The sequence below is a fragment of the Sceloporus occidentalis genome, unplaced genomic scaffold, assembly GCF_023333645.1.
Source record: "Sceloporus occidentalis isolate IW3139 unplaced genomic scaffold, rSceOcc1.0.p SCAF_5, whole genome shotgun sequence".
Classification (NCBI taxonomy): Eukaryota; Metazoa; Chordata; class Lepidosauria; order Squamata; family Phrynosomatidae; genus Sceloporus; species Sceloporus occidentalis.
In genome coordinates this window covers 13116292-13137212 of record NW_028316985.1, presented here as the reverse complement: position 1 = coordinate 13137212, position 20921 = coordinate 13116292, and the positions used below count along the sequence as shown (strand labels likewise).

Here is a 20921-nt window from a genome sequence, read left to right as displayed (position 1 = left end):
TACCAATGATTTGATGGGTCTGCTTGAACTAGGTTTAACATTAGATTTGGGCCTAAATTGCCACACCTCAAGTGTTGTTACACTCTTTGAAGGCATTTTGTTATATGGCAAAAACCTTGTTTAGCCGGGCACTTATTTTATGAGCTTTATTTAGATTTTTATCATTATCTACAACATCTGTTTTTATTACATTCCTGCTGCTTTGCTGCATTTTATTGCATTTTATGACTGGTTTGAATTGCTCTTAAATGCAATTAAATGCACACCTGAGTGGTATGTTATTACAGAAACATAGGATAAAAAAAATTCTGTGCAGGCAGGCAGGCAGGCATCAGGCAGACACAAAAATCAGTTTTGGAAAAGATGTGCTGAACATCTGAGCAGCAGCAACAACAGCAGCAACAAAAACAGAGTTATTAGGACCCATGCAATCTATGCAGAATTCAGAGGCATAGCCATGTTAGTCTGAATCAGTATGCAAAGGTTTCTTGTAGCACATTTGAGACCAACCAGGGAAAAGAAGTTGTTAGCACAAGCTTTAATATACTTCTGAATCTGATGAAGTAGAGAAAACTAGGAAAGCTTATACTACCAACTTCTTTCTCACAGTTAGGCACAGTACAGACTGCCTAAAACGGCTGTTTGCAGGTGACTATTTTAACTCCGGAGGGACACCACAGCTGCCAAACAGCACAATGTACCTCCGGTGTAAAAAGAACCCAGTATTTCCAGGTTCGTCTTGTGGCACCCGGGTTACGTTGCAAGTGCAACTGGCGCACTCGTGATGTAACAGAGACACAGTGACGTGCGGACACTGAATGTCACTTACATAAAGATGGCAGTGCCCATGTGGACAGGATGCCGCCATCAAGCCGCTGCCATTACATACTAGGGTTCTGAACTGTGTGGTTTCTGTGCGGGCCAGAACCCTAGTATCGCCGCCACCATGCCCCTTTCAGCCCATCTGTCTCAGGCCTTAGTTTCCAAGGTGCAACAAGATCCCTTTGCAATCTGTGCAGAAGTTGGAGAAATTCCTTTTGGGACTATCTTTTTTTGATAAAATTACCAGCTTGGTAGATGAGGGAATGCAGTGGATATAGTATATCTTGATTTCAGTAAGGCCTTTAACAAAGTTCCCCATGACATTCTTGCAAACAAGCTTGTAAAATGTGGGCTAGACAAGGCAACTGTTACGTGGATTTGTAATTGGTTGACCGGACGAACCCAAAGGGTGCTCAACAATGGCACCTTTTCATCCTGGAGAGAAGTGACCAGTGGGGTCCCACAGGGCTCTGTCCTGGGCCCAGTACTGTTCAACATCTTTATCAATGACTTAGAGGAAAAAATTGCGGGAATACTTATCATATTTGCAGATGACACCAAATTAGGAGGAATAGCTAATACTCCAGAGGACAGGATCAAAATTCAAAATGACCTGAATAGACTAGAAAGCTGGGCCACAGCTAACAAAATGAACTTCAACAGAGAGAAATGTAAGGTACTGCACTTAGGGCGAAAAAATGAAATGCACAGATATAAGATGGGGGACACCTGGCTTAAGGAGACAACATGTGAAAGGGATCTAGGAGTCCAAGTAGACCACAAGTTGAACATGAGTCAACAGTGCGATGCAGCAGCTAACAAGGCCAATGCAATTTTAGGCTGCATCAATAGAAGTATAGTGTCTAGATCCAGGGAAGTAATAGTGCCACTATATTCTGCTTTGGTCAGGCCCCACCTGGAATATTGTGTCCAGTTCTGGGCGCCACAATTCAAAAAGGACATTGAGAAACTGGAGCGTGTCCAAAGGAGGGTGACTAAAATGGTAAAGGGTCTGGAAACCAAGCCCTATGAGGAACACCTTAGGGAGCTGGGTATGTTTAGCCTGGAGAAAAAAAGGTTAAGAGGTGATATGATAGCCCTGTTTAAATATTTGAAGGGATGTCATATTGAGGAGGGAGCAAGCTTGTTTACTGCTGCTCCAGAGATTAAGACCCGGAGCAATGGATGCAAGCTGCAGGAAAAGAGATTCCACCTAAACATTAGGAGGAACTTCCTGACAGTAAGGGCTGATCGACAGTGGAACACACTTCCTCGGAGTGTAGTGGAGTCTCCCTCCTTGGAGGTCTTCAAACGGAGGCTGGATGGCCATCTATCGGGGATGCTTTGATTTGGATTTCCTGCATGGCAGGGGGTTGGACTGATGGCCCTTGCGGTCTCTTCCAACTCTATGATTCTATGATTCTATGACTAGAATGCCCAGAATGCTCTAATGCCTGTGGCTTTTGGGTTGTGGCTTTTGGGTTGTGTAATCCAAAAGGTAATCTTTCCAAGGTCTGCTTCTGTCCTGGAATAAAAGTTTAGCACTAGTATTTTTAGTTCTGGAAAAAAAAAGGTGGAGGGAATGAACAAGAAGAAGATGAAGTAACTCTGCACTTCAAGGCTGCAATCCTCTGCACACTCAAAGTGGCAGCTGGTGGCTGCCATTTCAGTGAGGCAGTGACTCTGCACCACACTTCAGGCTGAACTATCACAGGTGCTTCCACCGACCTCCAGAATAGATTCAGCAGCTTGGATTGGTCCTTTAAGGTTTACACTGAAACACAGAGCAAATTTGCTACTGCCAATGACATGGAAGCCATCAAAGGCTGCTGTACTCCATTAAACAAAAGGGCACTTGCTTCTGAGTAAAATTCATTGGACTGTGCTCCCTCCAAATAAAATGGAGGGAGGAACAACATCATCCAGCCCAAAACAATCTAATGAAGTCTGAGTATACACTGTGGAATAGAATGGTATGTCTACTGATGGCAAAACTGGAAAATGGGGATGAGAAGGCAAGGATGGATTGTTGGAGCACCAAACAGAAGCAATTAGTCCATGTTGCAGAAATGCATCCATTAATAACCATCATACAAGCAGATAAAATGAACAAAATCCTACTGAGTGACTTGATCTGACCCCAGTGAGAGCTCCAGTGTGTTGTGGAGTATACTAATGCCCCATGTCCACAGAAGTGTTTGTGGGTTCCAAATCATGGGTATTTCCCAATGGGCTTCTCCAGATGGGGCAAATGTGTCAGGAGGTTTTGCCATTTGCTGTGGTAGTTCTTTTTTCTGAACTATATTCTGCCCATTCCTTGCATCAGCTGCAACATTTTATTCCCATCCTTAAATGGATTTCTTTTTGATTCTGAGATATATCAGAACAAAGTCTTCCTCTCTGTTCCACATTTCTTTCTTTTTTTAATTCAAAATTTATTTTAATACAAACACATAAATAATACAACACAAAACATATATATTCTAACATGCACAACTGCTCTCACATAAAACAGAGATAACACAATAAAATATAACTACAATTACATGCTCTAGACACATACTTCCCAAGTTATCCATGTAAACCAGATTATTTAATTTAAAGATTCTTCCTTATTATACTCTACTGTATAAACCTCTAAATCCAAAACTTTATGCTTAGATAAGCAATTTGAGCCTCATGACCTACTTAGAACTATTAATTTGATTATATGTCAAGCAATAGCTACACTGACAAATCTGTTCCACATTTCTTATTTAAAAAATTCTATAGTGATATCAATTCGTCAGAAAAATGGCACTTTTGCACTATAATACTGTAACTCAAAAAATAATAATAATAATTAACATTCAAAGACAAGAAAATTTGCCCTTCGAACCACCTCAGAAACTCATGCCCCAGTCTTCAAACACCTTTGAAAGAGCCTAAATCCAAGAAATTGCTATAAACAGCCCCCCAAAAGAATGGAACATGTGGACAACACTGGCCATACCCAAGGGCCTATATTGTGAAAATTCATACTTCTTTACAGCAGTCTGGGAGAACCTAATATCTAAATATTCAGAGCCAAAAAAAAAAAAAAAAAACCCAACCCTATATATTTACATGAAGTGGAATGTTCCTTTTGAATAGCTGTTAACCCTCCTAGCATGAAAAAATAATAATCTCCACAAGTGGAACCAGTTTAATTAAACAATTTTTGTCTTAACCTTTTTCTTTTGTTTGCTTAAAAAAAACATACTATGGCAGGTGACTGAAATTCAAGGACATTGCTTACAGCTCTTCTACACATTTTAAAAGACCTTCCTTGTAGGTCTAGTTCTGCGTCAGTTCAGCAAACGTGACTCTGAGGAAATGAAATATCCTCTTTGCCTGAGCGAGTGTCATGAAAGAGAAGTAAAACAAGGGCTGAAGGTGAAGCAAACCCACTTCTCTTAACAGAGCAACCAGAGCAACCATCTCTCATTCTAGTCCTGCAGTTACATTTGCCTCCATTGCTGCTAATGGGCTAAGATGTTCTAATGCTCCCTATGTGTTTTCCAATGATAAAGAAAGGCTGAGAGCTTCATGCATGATGGAGAGAGATATAAGCTAACAGTATATGCCAGGAAAGGAACTATACTTTTTAAATATGTCCCTATCACCTCTCGCATGCCGTTTAACAGATAAACAAATAACAATACCCATTTTTCAAAACCAGAAGTGGACCTCTAGCCATTGAGTCTTAGCGAGCCACTCCGAGTCTCAGTTCCAGGAATATAATAATAATTCTGGTTTTATTTTCATTTTTAGTAGTCCATGCAGCCACCAGAGGGTCTGAGGGGCTTAAAATTATCTCCTAAACTCAATTCAGTTGCTCTCACCATTTATTACAAAGGCATAACCAGAGGGATGGAGGAAGCAAATCCTTTCTAGATTCGTTCCCATTCCCAAATCAGTTTTGATGGCACTTAACAAGCCTCTCTCCTTTCCCATCCTCAGTTATCTGCAGCTGGCCTGCAGAGCCCTGGTGGCGCAGTGGTTAAATGCCTGTACTGCAGCCATTCACTCGAAACCACAAGGTTGTGAGTTCAAGACCAGCAAAAGGGCCCAAGCTCGACTCAGGCTTGCATCCTTCCAAGGTCGCTAAAATGAGTACCCAGACTGTTGGGGGCAAATTAGCTTACTTGCTAATTAGCTTACTTGCTGTTCACCGCTATGATCTTTGGAATAGCGGTATATAAATAAAACAAATTATTATTATTATTTCTTCTCAGAGATGGTGGGGAAGACCATTTTCACTCATTGCTTCCACTAGATCCCTCCACCATAGCTGGGGAAGCAGCTGCTTTCTCATCTTTTGCCTGTCTTCTCTGGCTCTCCTCTGGCATCTGACCGCCTTCTCTATTAAAACCACAATTTTGTTTGTCTTCCTTCTTTAGCAATATGAACCAATACACAGGGACCCGCAGTCTTGTGGAACCCTATACCACAACTGTTAAAAAGACACAAGAATGAATGCTACAGCAAATCAGGCCCGACCTCTCACTAGAAGCCAAGATAACTAAACTGAGGCTGTCAGGCTTTGGGCATATCATGAGATGATGTGACACATTGGAAAAAACAATAAATATTCAGTAAAATGGAAGGCAGTAGGAAAAGTGAAATACCATACACAGTACAGGAGGATTGATTTGATCAAGGAAGTTGTGGCCCTGAATTTGGAAGATCTGAGTAGGGCAGTTGATGACCAGGATTTTTGAAGCTTTCTCATTCATAGGGTCATTATGAGTCAAAGTCAACTTGACAGCTGTAGTGAGGGGGTACCTTTAAGAGAGAGGGCTGAAGGGGCTAATGAGGGTCAGGTGGGACAGGAGGGGCGAGAGGTGGAGCCAGGAGAGGGAGGAGTCGGCCCGGGGGGAATAAGAGGAGGAGAGAGGTGACCGGGAGGAGGAACACGTGGCGGAAGAGGAGGCCGGGGAGTTGCGGTCGGAGAAGGGAGAGAGGAGGTGAGGCGGAAATCAATAAGGGACGGAGTGCCTGCAGTGTTACAGAGGAGGTCGGGTGGTCGGCGAAAGGGGCCACACGAGGAGGTTGTTCTAAGAGACCCCCGCGTGGAGGGAGACTTCCCTTTCCCTGACGCCGAGAGCTGGGTTGCAGGAAAGGGAGACCCTCTGGAGGGTGCCTGGTGGGACCCTAAGGGAGAGCAGTGGCAAACAGGCCCAGAACCCCAGGATAAAGAAAAGGCGGATTTAGAACCCCTGGAAAAACACTCCGGAGGAAGACCCTCATCACATGGACGTGTGGCGGAGGAAGACGACTGAAAGATAAAGGTTTTGTTTGGGGCACTGTTGGGACTTATAGTTTCCTGAGGACGAAGGGAAAACCAAGTTGTTGGTGTGATGTTACTTTAAAAGTTGCCATTAAAGAGTTTAGTTTTCTTGCAACGTGCTCGCAAGTTTGTTGCCGCCTACCACCTACACCGGAGGGAGGAGCTAGTTAAGGGCGCTCATTATGCAACCAGCTAACCCAGCCCCGCCCACAACAGCAAATATCAACAACAATGCCACTTGGTCAATCTTGCTTTCCCCATTCCACCTGGAATAAAATGTATGTGAGCTTTTCTAAACATTCAGACTAGTTAACAATCTATGTGGGAGCAAACATAAAGAAATCAATATGAGGAGTCTTCGCCTTAACATGCTTTGAGTCCAAACCAAAGCTTTGTAATCTGATGAACCCTGATGAACTTGGGAGTACATCACGTGAACATGGTGAGATTTTTCTTCTGAAACAAACCTGCCTTCCAAAGCAATTACTCAAAGCTTTGTCCCACACTTTTGCTTACAAAGAGAAAGACACCATTTACTCAAGGATGTGAAAGAAGTAGTGTAAAGCTCTTATTCTGGTTAGTCAAAAACCTCTTCCTTTGGATCTGCAGGAAGATAATTGTATAAAAGAAATGCCAGGAGCACAGTCAAGCCATAGCAGCAAAATAAAATGAAGGATACAAGATTAAGGATGTAATGTAGATCTGTATATACAACAAACAGATTAAATCCCTTTTTTGGGGAAGAGAGTTCTTTGGATTCAGATGCTTTCTCTTTCATTGGGCTTTAACTGGCTTCATAAATTGACTATCTCAAGGGTTCAAAAGTAACAAATACAGAGAAAGAAAATGTTCAGAGAGCAGGAGGGTTGGGATGAAAAAGAAAGTGGCACAAGGTCCAGTTCTGCTGTGGAAAGCACCAGGGTCCTCTTCTGGTCATTTTCAATGGGATGCTGGCAGGAACTGAAAAGAGTCTAAATGTGGAGATTGCAGTCTAGCTAAAGTTGGATAATGGAAGCCTCCCTCCTTCTTCTAGGCAGCTTGCCTAGTGGGGAGGGTTTGTGGAAACAATAAAATGGTTGCCAACATCAGCATTATGGCTCTGAATTTACTCAGGAATAAATAAATAAATAAATAAATAAATAAATAAATAAATAAATAAATAAATAGGCAAAAAATAGAGCTATTCCTCTACATGATGAGTCTTAATGACTGATGCCTAGCAAAAGGAAAAAGAAACACTCAACACTTGGCAGATTATCCCTCAAGGGTATTCAGTGGCCAATCAGATAAGGTATCCCTTCAGTCTGGTAGTCAGCAAGTGGCATGGAAGAAGCAAAAATTACTTGTTCAGACAACAGAGCCCAGCATCCCCAGCCTACAATAGACATCTCTCCCCCAATCCTAGCATGCCCAACCTCATAGCAATTTTGATCATGAAAATCTGACTTTCTGAGAATACTATGGTTAAGCCTTGTTGACTCTGTACCACTGTATGTTTGAAAGAGATGTCAAGGTGTTCTGAGTTGCTGCTCAGGCAATTATTTGGGACATTTCCATGGGGTATTCACATAAAGGGGCTGTATCTTAAACTTCTGTACCCTGTTACTGTTTTAATCACTTGATCTGTTAGTTCAAAGAAAGCCAGAGAAAGGATCAACTAACATCTAGGACTTGACAGCATGTAACTCAATAGCTGTAGGGAGCTCCGAGGCATTTTGTTTTAAGTTATATTTTGATGAATTGAAACTTAAATTTAAAAAGTAGGTTTCTAGCTCTCATGGCTATAAGAGAAATATGAAAACATAACAAGATATACTGTATTTCTTGTACTGAACAATTTACCTGGCTAGGAATGAACCAAAAGCATTAGTAACTTTTCTTTAATATTCCTGTCAAATAAATTCCCTCCCTATTCAGAAATGATTATCTTCCATCCAGTCTCTTTCCTCACACTGATATCCTCATGCCTTTACAGTTATTCATACCTCATTCATCCTTCCAGTAGGAAATCAATTCGTCCCCTCCTCAAATTTAATACTTCTCAGTGTCTCCTGGGGATAAAGACAGCGTAGTCTGGAGAGCGGCAGCAGAGATGCAAAAACCAGGGCAAACCAGAGGGGAAAAAATGGCCTTGAATGTACTATTTTGTCAAAAGAAGTCTGTGAAACCTTTGTTTCTTTCAGCAGTAGCCTGCTGAGTGAGAGAAGCAGAGGATCTGAGCCAAATAGCTACGCTAGAAAAATGTTCTGTGCAAGAAACTGCCCATAGTAGACAAAAATATAGTTCATCACCCACCTTGATGCTCTCACCCATGTTAACTTCAGTTTCCATTTTAGACCAGGATCAGACTGTATACTACCTGTAGGTCTTCCTCACTCTCTCTTCTATTTTGTTTTTAGCCAAGCTTGTAAATACTGAGACCCTAATACTCTAAACAATGTTAATCTTCAGGTCTTTGATTACCTTGATTTCTGGCCAGTTCACTGGCATTAACCCCTGACAGGATCCAATTGTCACCTTCTCATGTTCCCTAAAGGCAAAATGTGGGCATTGAAATCAATGGTGCATTTAGGTAATTTTAGACTGTGGCCTTAGTGATATCACACACACACACTTTAGATGACAATGTGTCCTTCAGTTCTAAGTCCACTGCTGAGTAGGGCCTCTGATGGCACCAGGAATTGTGATTTCCTAGTAGCTCCAATTGCATAAGGTCCCAGCTTCATTTCCTGGTATCTCCAATTGTATAAGGAAAATGAGACGTTGCCTTATATCAACATGGACTATTGATCCGACTAGCTCAGTATGAGCATGTTGGTCACTATAGCATCTCCTGCAGAGTTACTGGCAGGTTCTTCAGTGTTACGAAACCTGTGGATGCAAACTTTAAACACGTTACAACCCTCATAAACAGGATTTCTCATATTCCTCAGTCTATGACTATGTTCCTAGACTTCTGGTTTAAAACAGACACATCCAGAATAGACCAAAAAAGAAAGAAGAAAAAAAGGAAAAAAATCCATGGTTGGACTCTTCCAATGAAAAAATGTCATGAAGAGAAGTCACAGACCACAGTTTGGTGGTGGTTCAGCATGTGCTTAGCATGTAGTAGGTCGCAAGTGCATTTCTTGGTATGTCCAATTGCATAAGGAACACCAGAAGTTCTTACATCATTATAAACCATTCGTCTGACTAGCTCAGTATGTTGGGGTGCCCATAATACCAGGGATGGGTAGTCTTGGCCTTCCAGATGGTACCATTGCAGCTCCCATGATCTTTCACCATCAGCTATGCTGGCCAGGGGACTGTAGGGAAGAGACATTCAGCAACATCTGAGGGCTTAAATTGCCCCACTTCTGGCCTATAACATGGTTTGGTAGTGGCTTTCCAGGTTTTACTATCATTGCTACCAGAAAGGGAGAGGCCTGATTATAGATGGGGTTTCAAGCAAAGGCTCAGAATGTTACTGAAAAAATGAATTTCATAAAATGGTAAAATGACCTTATAGCAGGGATGACCAACAGTTAGAGGTGGCAGATCTTCAAAGTCCCCAAGGGGGAGCGTTGCCCTCCCCACCACACATGTAGGACATAGAAAAGCTGCACCCTTGCTTCTCTGGAAACAAAATTGCATGTGTGTGTGTGTGTGTGTGTGTGTGTGTGTTCCCAAATGTCATCATTATTCATAGGGGGCAATGTGGAGCAATTTTGCCATATTTTGGTCAACTTCTTGTTGCATTTAGGGTCGATGTCCTGTTGCATTCAGAAGCAAAAATCCCTCTCCTCCCAAAATTGGGGTTACTGGAGGCAACAAAACCACATATGGACCATAGGCCACACTCTCCACACCCTCCTTTACAACCAATGCTTTTTGATGAAGGCTTCATTCAGAGGCACTGTAATAAGGAAACTATTAACCTGATTTATTTCCTTCTTTCAGTGTCTCTTAATGAGGTCTTTACCAAAAGGAGAATACTATTAAACCTTAATACTATTGCTGTATTAAGGTTTATTCATTCATTCATACTCCACTCAGCCTTGGAAACCTACTGGATGACCATGGGCAAGCCCATGCTAGGATCACCTTAGAAGTCAGAAACTACTTGAAGGCACACAACAGCAACAACAACAGTAACAACAACAAAAACAAAAACAACAAAGTCATTTCACCTAGCCTGATAGGTGGGAGCATAGCATCAGGAGTCCTATCATCAGTCATGGCAGCATAGCCAAGGAGCTGAGTTCAGTTGAGAAGGCAACATAAACCCTTTTCTGGTGTTCAAAATCCCACTTACCACTACAGCACATAGAATCATAGAATCATAGAGTTGGAAGAGACCACAAGGGCCATCCAGTCCAACCCCCTGCCATGCAGGAAATCTCAATCAAAGTATCCCCGATAGATGGCCATCCAGCCTCTGTTTAAAAACCTCTAAGGAAGGAGACTCCACTACACTCTGAGGGAGTGTGTTCCACTGTCAAACAGCCCTTACTGTCAGAATGTTCCTCCTAATGTTGAGGTGGAATCTCTTTTCCAGTAGCTTGCATCCATTGCTCCAGGTCCTAGTCTCTGGAGCAGCAGAAAACAAGCTAGCTCCCTCCTCAATGTGTCATCCCTTCAAGTATTTAAACAGTGCTATCCTATCACCTCTTAACCATCTCCAGAGCCATGGCATGACATTGAACCCATCCCTTGACATCATCCCTTGCCCTATGATGTAGCCCCTTCTTGATCAACTTTCACTAGCAGGGAGAGCACTGGTGGCACAGTGGTTAAATGCCTGTACTGCAGCCACTTATTCACAGACCACAAGGTTATAAGTTCAGTATCAACCAGGGGCTCATGCTCGACTCAGGCTTGCATCCTTCTGAGGTTGCTAAAATGAATATACAGCTTGTTGGGGGACGATTAGCTTACAGTTGTAAACTGTTTAGGAAGTGCTTAAGAGCACTAATAAGCGGTATAGAGATGTACTTGCTATTGCTATGCACATATATCATCCCTCACTCTACACCCCAATCTGTGATTAAATGAGAGAACCAGGGGTTCTGTGTGACATCAGAGGTGGAGCTTATGTACAGATATAAGTGCAGAGATCAAGAACATTACCTTTTGCATTATAATTCCCAAATTCCCCCAGGGGGACTTGGCAATGCAGTCAAAGAAAGTAACATTTCAAAGTTCTGCATAAAGGACATTTAGAGCACTTGAACTTGGCTGAGGAACACAGTGAAACACAATTGTTTCAGAATTACATTATGCAGATACTCCATAAAAGAATGAGTGAAAGATATCCACCTAGTGCAGAAGCATCCTAAGAGGTACAGAAGATGCTGAAGAGAATCAGCTATGGAGAAGATGCTGATTAAAAATAGAGGAAGGATAAAGGAGAAAAGAGAAGGAAGCAAAGGGGCAAGATATCAGAGACCAAAGAAGAGTGAAAATGGTAACCAAACAAATGGAACAGTAGACATATATGTCTACTCAAATGTTCATCCTACTCAGCTCAGTCTGGTTATTTCCAAGTAAGGAGGTACAGGATTGGAACTTATTCATCAGTTGCCTTGTGTCCTGACCTGGAAAAAAGGCAAGGTATTAAACAAACTAACTAACAAACAATATATTTGCACAATGCATTTCAATCCAGTAAATGTCAAACTACAAGAAAAAATATGAATATCCATGCAAACACCAGCTAGAAGCTGGATTCAACTGCAAGCTGATTAGCAAATTAAGTTTATAAAGTTACTTTTTTGGACTACATTTCCAAATATCCCCCAATTAGCATGGCCACTGCTGGCTAAGGGATTGGGACAGCTGTGATACAAAAGCCTTTCCAGACTCTGCTAGTGATAGATAATAGTGGTTTAGAGCTGAAAGAGTTGCTCCCTAACATAATTACTAGTCAACTGGCTATTTTGCATGGTATTTAATCTACACGATAAAGAAATCACATGTTTTAATGAAGATTAGAGTCCAGAGTCAGCCAGTCAGACTTGATTTTCCTGATCTGTAAGAGAGGATTTCAATTGTATGTTACATAATGGCCTCTCTACTTCCCTGGCCTTTGACAAGCTCAGAGGCAACAATGCAGGAGGACTTTATTTCCTTTGAACAGAAGAGCACTGGTGACATCTACTGTGTTAGAAAAATCCAAGAGAAATTTAAGGAGTATTTAAAAAGACCCAGTGTTCTGAATTATAAAATAACACCACCACAGAAAACAAAAAGGTTTTGAATTAACTCTAGGAAGAAAAGGAATATGCAGCAGGCAATGAGCATGTAAGTCTCTGTTAGCCTTTAAAAGGAGCAGCCTCTGTCAAGGAATGCTGTTGTTGCATGGAAATTAGCTGCTTTGCATCTTAAAAAAACTAAAAGGAAGGAGGAGAGAGGGAGTCAGTCTATCCCCAATGCACCTTCAACACTGTGAAACTCAAGGGTCACTCAGATGTCTTTTTTTTTAGTGTGATTATGAGAACAATCTCACTCACACATTCCAGGTTTGTTACTCACACTATGAAACTGCTTCTATGCACATCTCTGTGAGTTCAATTGCTCACATGTGCCAGCATTTGAATAAAGTTGGAGTCCATGATGCAAATGTATTGAAGGCATAGAGAGTTTTATCTCAGGTCTATTCACATCGGTTATTCACACTGCCGATGATGCAAATCTTTTTTTAAAAAACTGAAGGGGGGGAATGATATTGAATATCTTAGATTAAGTGGGGCGTTGGGGAGCCCTCCTCCCCGAAACATTTGAAATTAATGTGAAAAACAAAGATTCAACTCAGATAATTTTCCCTGTCTGAATAACCCCCAAAATGTTTAAAACTAGCATGGATACTAGGGAGATCCTGTTGGTGCCCACTTTAGATTTATTTTGTTCTTGTTTTTAGATTGAGAAGAATCTGTGTGCAATCTGCAATAGCATCTTTAGACACTAGATGTCGTTAATTTACTTTGGAGAAAGGCTAAGGATTAGAGATGGAAAGAACATTTTAAAATATTCATTCATCAGTTAAATGATACATCTATGTGGGCCATTCAAACTGGTCCCCCCCCCCACCCTTGTCACAACCTGTCTTCACAATGTAGGGCCAAATTCAACTATGGAATGTCTTCATTATGTCTTCAAATGTTGAGAAACTGGAGTGTGTCCAAAGGAGGGCAACTAAAATGGTGAAGGGTCTGGAAACCATGCCTTATGAGGAATGTCTTAGGGAGCTGGGGATGTTTAGTCGGGAGAAGAGAAGGTTAAGAGGTGATATGATAGCCCTGTTTAAATACTTGAAGGGATGTCATATTGAGGAGGGGGGCAATCTTGTTTTCTGCTGCTCCAGAGAACAGGACCTGGAACAATGGATGCAAATTGCAGGAAAAGAGATTCCACCTTAACATTAGGAGGAACTTCCTGACAGTAAGGTCTGTTCGACAGTGGAATGCACTCCCTTGGAGGATGATGGAGTCTCCTTCCTTGGAGGTCTTTAAACAGAGGCTAGATGGCCATCTGTTGGGGATGCTTTGATTGAGAGTTCCTGCATAGCAGGGGGTTCAACTGGATTGCCCTTGTGGTCTCTTCCAACTCTATGATTCTGTGAATTGAATCTGGGCCATCCTTCCCTTAAACTGATTTTAAAACAACTAAGCTTGGGAAGTGATCAAAGCTGGGTGCATCATTTTGACCTCAGAGGAAACAACTGGCACCAACAGTGGCAGTGCCAGGTGGCACAGCAGGCCATGTGCATTGACAGCCACCAGGTGTTGCTCCAGAATGACCAGGTAACGGGGTGAATTCAGGATAGCTTTGGGGCCTGAATATTCTGGAAGCAACCCAGAGTATTCTGACAAGTGTTAGTCTGCCTCCAAAGGGGGCATCTTTGCAGTTCAGTACTTTCTGAGTACTGAATCTTTGTGCTGACCCATACAATTCAGTACTGATTCAGTACTCAATCTTTGTAGTACTTTTCTGAGCAAGAAATCTCATGTGGATTTTTTTCCCCACAGAAAGCTACATTTTCTGCACAGAAGTCCATTTGCTGTACCAAAAAATAAAATATAAAAATAAATGCACACACTTTCTGGGCAGACAAGGCTCCTGCAGAAAAACTCAAAACTGTACAATTTTTGAAAATTTGCTTGCAGAGGGAAGAAACTGTTAAAATTGCTTGTTTCTTTTTCATTAAATTAGCAAAGATTTACATTCCTGCTGGGGACAGGCCTGGGAAATTCATTCCTTTATAGGGCCTTTAAACATTCACGCTCTGTTTCTCTCTGTAGGGCCAACTATTCTTCAAATCAGAAAGAGGAGGAGGACTATGTAGTCTTGCCTTAGAACCTTGACGTGAATTTCCAGTCTGTTCATTGAATGCTGCCGTCACACACACACACACACACCCTTTATTTTTCTGGTGAGATCTTATAGCAGCAGCAGGACAAGTGTGGCTAGCCAGATGTTGTTCAACAACAGCTCCCATTAGGTTTAGATTACAATTCCCATTAGCAATGGGGGAGCTTGGTGAGTTACTTTTAAGACAAAGAAATGCTGAACTCATCCATAATAGAGCTGTGGTTCGTGTGATGCTCTGAGACCTAGATGAGTGGTTTCAGCAGTTTGATGTTTACATTCAGCAAGGTTTTGATACAGGCTGTGATGAAGGAAGAGAAGGGTTGCTGTCCAGCAACATCTGGGTGGCCACATATGTACTCTTTCAGGGTGATTGGATACAAATCACAGGCTCCTCTACCTTTAAGGTGGCAGGGAAAGTTATAAGGACAAGCCAGGTCACAGTGCAGGTGTGTTGTAGGCCGAGGAGCCTAGTGGCAATGTCAAGGAGGCAGTTCAAGCTGGCTCTGGCAATTAATTGTCAGTGCAGTCTGGGACCACTTGGCCTGTATAAACCAAAATTGGGACAATTTCTGGCTTGCAGGAGTGTGTATGTGTTATAATAGAACCTTCAGGCCTACCAGAAGCAGATGCAAAAGGCACTTGACTTGCATGAAAGAACAACAAGTCCAGGAATTTGTTCTGAGCAGCAGAACTGAAGAATACTTGTGGTTCTTCCACATTCATCTTAAACTCTCCTTGTGTCTAAGGGTGGAGATCATTCTGTTGCTCCTCTTATGGAGGAATTGGGAGTCAGACATCCCTGCCAATCTACTGTGAATCTCCTGAAATCTGTAAGATCCAGGTTTAGTTTCTGTTCACTCTTTGTCTAAACCAGTCAATACAATCCTGGTAACATCAGTTATTCTGGAATCCATCTGGCAATTTTATTGATAATAAATTTAAATAAATAAAATCTTTATTTATATTTCCCGCCTCTCCCCATGGATCGAGGTGGGAGCACAACAGCTAAAATCAGCATTACAATGCATACATTTCACAACTCACAATTTCATACATATATTGATTACCAATCAATTATAAAACAATATAAAATTATTATTACAATCTATATGCACATCATCCCTAGGAGGTAAACATTTTCAGGGTTCATGTATTTATTTAAATATTTATATGACATTCTATTTCCCAAACTCTCAGGAAGGAAATCAATTTGGAATCATATAGAAAAAGAGCAGAGGAATCATTTAAACAGTGTAGAATCATGTTAAACAATTTAACAATTAAAATAAATTAAAACAGCTTAAAATGTGTAAGAGCTGTTAAGCCTCAAAGGCATTTATAAAAAAAATCCATGTTTTTGCTTCGTATCTGTGCCAGTTGGGCCTCCAAGGGCAAAGCATTTCATAACTGGGGTGCTACAGCAGAGAAGGCCCTCTTCCACATCAACACTTTTTCATTGCACTATATTCTACAAATACAGGATTACCAACTTTTTAACAAGCCCATTTATTGAAGCCCTTTAACACAAGTTTGATGTAAAAAAATCAGGTGGTAATCTTTTGCTTCACAACAAGAAATTTTGAATTTTGACCCATTGACTTGATGTTGAGAGCACAGCCCCCCCCCCCCCCCCCATGTTTTCTACTGGGCAAACATCCTTGGGAAGATGATAATATACACCAAATATCAATACAAAATAAAATTAAAAATAGATCTGTCATATACTCACTGAGATTGTGATGCTGTTCAGTGGTGTCTCCTGATTTTCCTGATTTCGACTTTGATCTTTCTTTTATGTTGAAAATTAACTAGTGTGCAGTGGCCATGTGTTTTACTTCTGTCAAATATTTGCACTTTCAGATTATAGCTTGTTCAGCTTTGGCCAGGAAAAATATTCTTCTGTGGTTTATTACACTGGGGCCTTCACACTTCGTGTTCGTATAACAAAGTGGCTGATCAATAGAGCATAAGAATAAGAGTTGGTTTAGATTGAAGTCCTAGTCAAAGAGCACATTTGCATTCTGTTCCCTCAATGAGGTGCTTAGAGGAAGTCAATAAGCAGAACATGAGTGTAACTGGACACTCTTACTCATGGCTCTAGGTGCTGGATGCTGGTGACATCCATGTCAATGGGAATGATGATTCCACCTGGGTTTTACCCCAAACATTAAAGGATATAGCCAGTGATGTAGACTTGAGTCAACTGACACAGACTCAAGTTGGACTCATGTCCCTTCAATGATTTGACTTGGGCTTGACTCCACATAAATGCTGCACTGACTCAACGTGACTTGTGACTTTTTATGTAGAGAGATCTTGTACCACCTCTGAGACTAACTGAAAGAAGTTGGTAGTATGAGCTTTCGTAGACTTAAGTCTACTTCCTCAGATGCATTTTTAGTTAATGATATTCCTGGGTTTGGAATCTGGGGTTGAAGTCTACTCAGCAGCCTGTCCTTACTGCAAATAGGATAGTCTGGATGTTTCTACAGTTCTTTTTTTCCTAGGACAGCAGCAGACAAGACTTGCCTTCAGAACTTTGGGCATGTTAATCTCTCAGAGGATAAAAGGACAGCAAATGTGTCAAGCAATGGACTGCTTAGGCAGAAGGATCATCCCTCTCAAGCTAATTTTCAAGGCTGCTCTGATATACAGCAGAGACAGGCTGCTGAGTAGACTTCAAGCAGCCCATTGCCTGACATGTTTGCTTTCCCTTTCCCCTCTGATAAATTAGAGCTCTGGGGGACAAGTTTTGCCTGCTAATGCTCCTGGATGTGAGGGCAATCTGGCTGCGACATCTGTCACCCCATTGATCACTAATGCTCCTAGGAAAAAAGAACTTCAGAAGCCTATCTTCTTACTACTATCCTCCAACTTTATGCATGTCTTCTTAATTTTCTATTTATTGAAACTCCACTTGTACATACACATACAGCACTATCACCACCTCTTTTTCTGTTCAAGTTTGCTCCCAGACTTGAGATTTGACTTGAGTTGATTTGAAAGTATCTTGCAAGGACCTGATACTCAATTTGAGACTTGAAGGTAGAAACTTGAGACTTGACTTGACAATATCTTGCAAGGACTTGAGACTCGGCCTGAGATTTGAAGGGAGAGATCTAAGAATTGACTTGAGACTTGGAGTAAAAGATTTGAAAACATTGCTGGGTATATCCAAAGTGCTAAACTGCTTGGGGGATATGATCCATCATCTTGTGAATCTCCTTTAAAGATGGGAGGAGGGTGAATATACTGCCTCACTGGCATGAAAACTTTCAACCAGAAATTAGCATTGTGATGCATGGTGCTCTAAAACTAGAGATAGGACAGAAGCATCATATTTAGAAAACATTAGCTGCCTTCTTCTCCATGAATCTGTTTAAACCTATTTTAAAGCCATCCCAAGTTGATGGATCTCACTACATTTTCTGGTAGCAAATTCCATAGTTGAACTATTCACATGGTGTAGAAGTACGGTTTGGAACAGCTATTATCTAACACCTGCTCAGCCATGGAAACCCACTCAGATACCTTGGGCAAGTCACACTCTCTCAGCCTCAGAAGAAGACAAGGGGGAAACCCATCTGAACAAATTCTGCCAAGAAAATGCTTTGTGACACTCTTCCAAGGGTGACTTGAAAGCACATAAAAACAACAAAGTCCATAAGTCAAAATCCGCTTGGTGTCAATTAACAACAAGTAGTATTTTCTTTTGTTTTTCCTGAATCTCCACCCTTTCAGCTTCTTCACTGGGTGTTTTCAGGCTCCAGTATTAGGTCAGAGGAAGAAAAAGTTCTATCCATCCAGTTTTTCCACAGCATGCATGATTTTATATTATAAGCTCCCTCCTAATTATTCAAAGCTGAATTGAATGAATTTGTTTATATGCATCCTGAGTCAGCCTTGAAAAATTCTATAGAAAACATAATACCCTTTAATAGAGAAAATTAAGTTAGATTCAATTTCCTCAAACATAACTTGGGTACTAGTGGTCATTTTATCAGATGTATGAGAAAGAGCAATATTTAAACATTTTGTAACTTGTCCACTAACTAAAACATTTTCTTCATTAAAACAAAATCGACAATAAATCTCTTTGGATACAATTGGAAGCAATTTTGAAAGATGATAAATTAAAGGTATTACCAATACCCTCATAAAAACTACATCTGAAAGCGCACACAGAGGATAAACTTATCCAGCATCTAAAGAATAACAAAGGCAATCCTTAGCCGCATATGAAATATTTGTAAATCCACCATACAGGATTTTTGAAAGCAGACAAACTGAGCCAGTTATCTATTCGAAGAGGCCTTAGAACAAATCAAGTCTGAACTCTCAATAGAAATGAATATGATTACATTGACATACATACTCTTCTCAATAGAAATGAAGATGATTAGGACATACAATTGGAAAACATGACAATACTCAACAAAGAGGAAGGCAACAGAAGAAGGAGGAGGCCACACTTCAGGTGGATTGGTTCAATGAAGGAAGCCAGAACCCTGAGTTTGCAGGACCTGAGTAGGGCAGTTTATGACCAAGGATCTTGGGGGTCTTTCATTCATAAGTCAAAGTCAACCTGGTGGCAAATAATAACAACAAAATTCAGAATGGTCAGAAATGTTAAAATACAGCATACAACTATTAGAAATAGAGAATGAAGCAGATATGCAGACAACACTGCAGGGTTCACAGGCAGAAGTGTTTAATACTTGCAACCCCAGTTCTGTTAATCTCTGTTGATCTAGAGAACTAGATAGAGCTATATCTATGAACAGCAAATAGAAAGAAAAAACACTAGTAGTGTTGTTTCTTTAGATAAAAAGTGCTCAAAACTCTGTAACCCTTCCTTCTAGAGAAATTGCTCCAGCCCTTGCTAATTTTAGCTGCCCTCTTCCCAGTTCAGCCATACAGTTTTGGAAATGCACTGCTGCACACAGCTCAGTCCAAGTGCACACCTGGCAAACAGCAATCTGTGTAATAGTTTATAAACTTTTATTCTAGACTTTAGGTTGCCAGACTATGGCATAAAAGCAAATTACTCCTGTGTATGGTATAGTGGTTTGAATGTGGGATTATGACTCTGGAGATCAGGGTTCAATTCACTGCTCTAATCCCCATGATGGGTTCACCTTAGGATCGCCATAAGTCAAAACTGACGTGAAAGCACACAACTGCACAACAAATATCCTTTAATTATCATTGCAAAAGGAAGTATTTGTATCTCTTTTGCACAATGAACCCCTTGCTCATAGAATCCACCTGGGTTCTGCCACCACTATCCCCAGCACAGCCATTTAATAACCAGGGGAGGGCTTGGATTGCCAAGCACCATCCTGCTATGTTCTTACATCTGGACACACAAAGATGATACATGGCAGAAGCTACGTGAAACTACATTTCCATGTGACACTCTGCCAAGGGCAACTTCAAGGCACAAAACAACAACAAAGTCCAACACAACCAGAGGCCCCTATATTGGGGAAGATTACTGTAGACTAAACATAACATCTCCAGGGGTTTTCATCTTGGCTTTCCAGCCTCAATGTATCTTGAATAATGTTTTCTGTTCATTACTTGCAAAGTAACTGTCATCACATAAACTTCAACCTCTTTTTGAAAGAAACTCACTGCTTTCATTTGTTCCTATATTGTTTTGAAAGAAACAGGTGACGTGCCTCCTGGTTTCGAAGTAAATCTGTCCTGACATAACCACTGCAGAAAAAAAAATCTCCTGTTCTGGTCATCTTTGCAGTCCTTTTGATTAGTTGACATTTAAAAGAAAAGAAAAGAAAAGAATATATGCAAAAACACTGTTTTAGGCAGAGAGGCCTTTCGATTTAGATTTTAAAGGATCCTTTACAAGCATCTGTTAGGCATTCTGTTGGGGCACTTGTTCCAGAAGGCATTGCCTGTTCTCAAAATCTGGAAGAAAAAGTTTCATGAACAAACGTGCACTAACTTGACTGACAGTACAAAGGCATCAGTGCATCTCTTGAGTCCTCTTCTTCTCTTGCAAATGCCATTAACTATGATTCATCAATCAATGCTTTACATAATCTGATAACATTTCCATTTTGTTATCCATCAGGTCCCATTTCTTGAAGTGGGCTGAAACCATACACTTCATCTGGTTAGATTCTAAGTAATAACAACAAAGAATTGTTGGGGGGGGGGGGGTTAAAAGGGGGAAAAAACCGACTTTTAAGCACAGTGTGCTCTAATTGCAGGTGGACCAGAATGCTTCTTCTTGGTTGTTGTGTTCGGTGACCTGGCAACTGGTTTTAGAAGGCTACTCAAAAGACATCTTTGGCTACAGTTGGGATAATCAGGGCTGAGCTTGCGAAATGTTACTTCAGGATGGAGCTTGTAAAGTTATGTTTTAAAAAGTAATTCCTATTACTTGTTACAGTGTTTGAAAAGGTGAAAATTG

At 41.0% G+C, this 20921-nt stretch overlaps 1 protein-coding gene across 2 annotated transcripts in view; it reads right to left on the bottom strand.

The window, feature by feature from the left end:
• Positions 1–16233, bottom strand: part of SLCO1A2 (solute carrier organic anion transporter family member 1A2) — a 50224-nt gene extending 33991 nt beyond the window's left edge. Inside the window, exon 1 of one of the 2 annotated variants that reach the window (XM_089526680.1) lies at positions 16212–16233. Coding sequence is in view for 1 of the 2 variants with exons in the window: in XM_089526679.1 (XP_089382805.1) it covers positions 8119–8127 (9 nt within the window). In the remaining variant the exon portion in view is untranslated. Of the gene's footprint in view, positions 1–8118; positions 8233–16211 lie in introns of those variants that run through there. The other variant, XM_089526679.1, reaches the window with a different exon arrangement.
• Positions 16234–20921: the final 4688 nt, after the last annotated feature.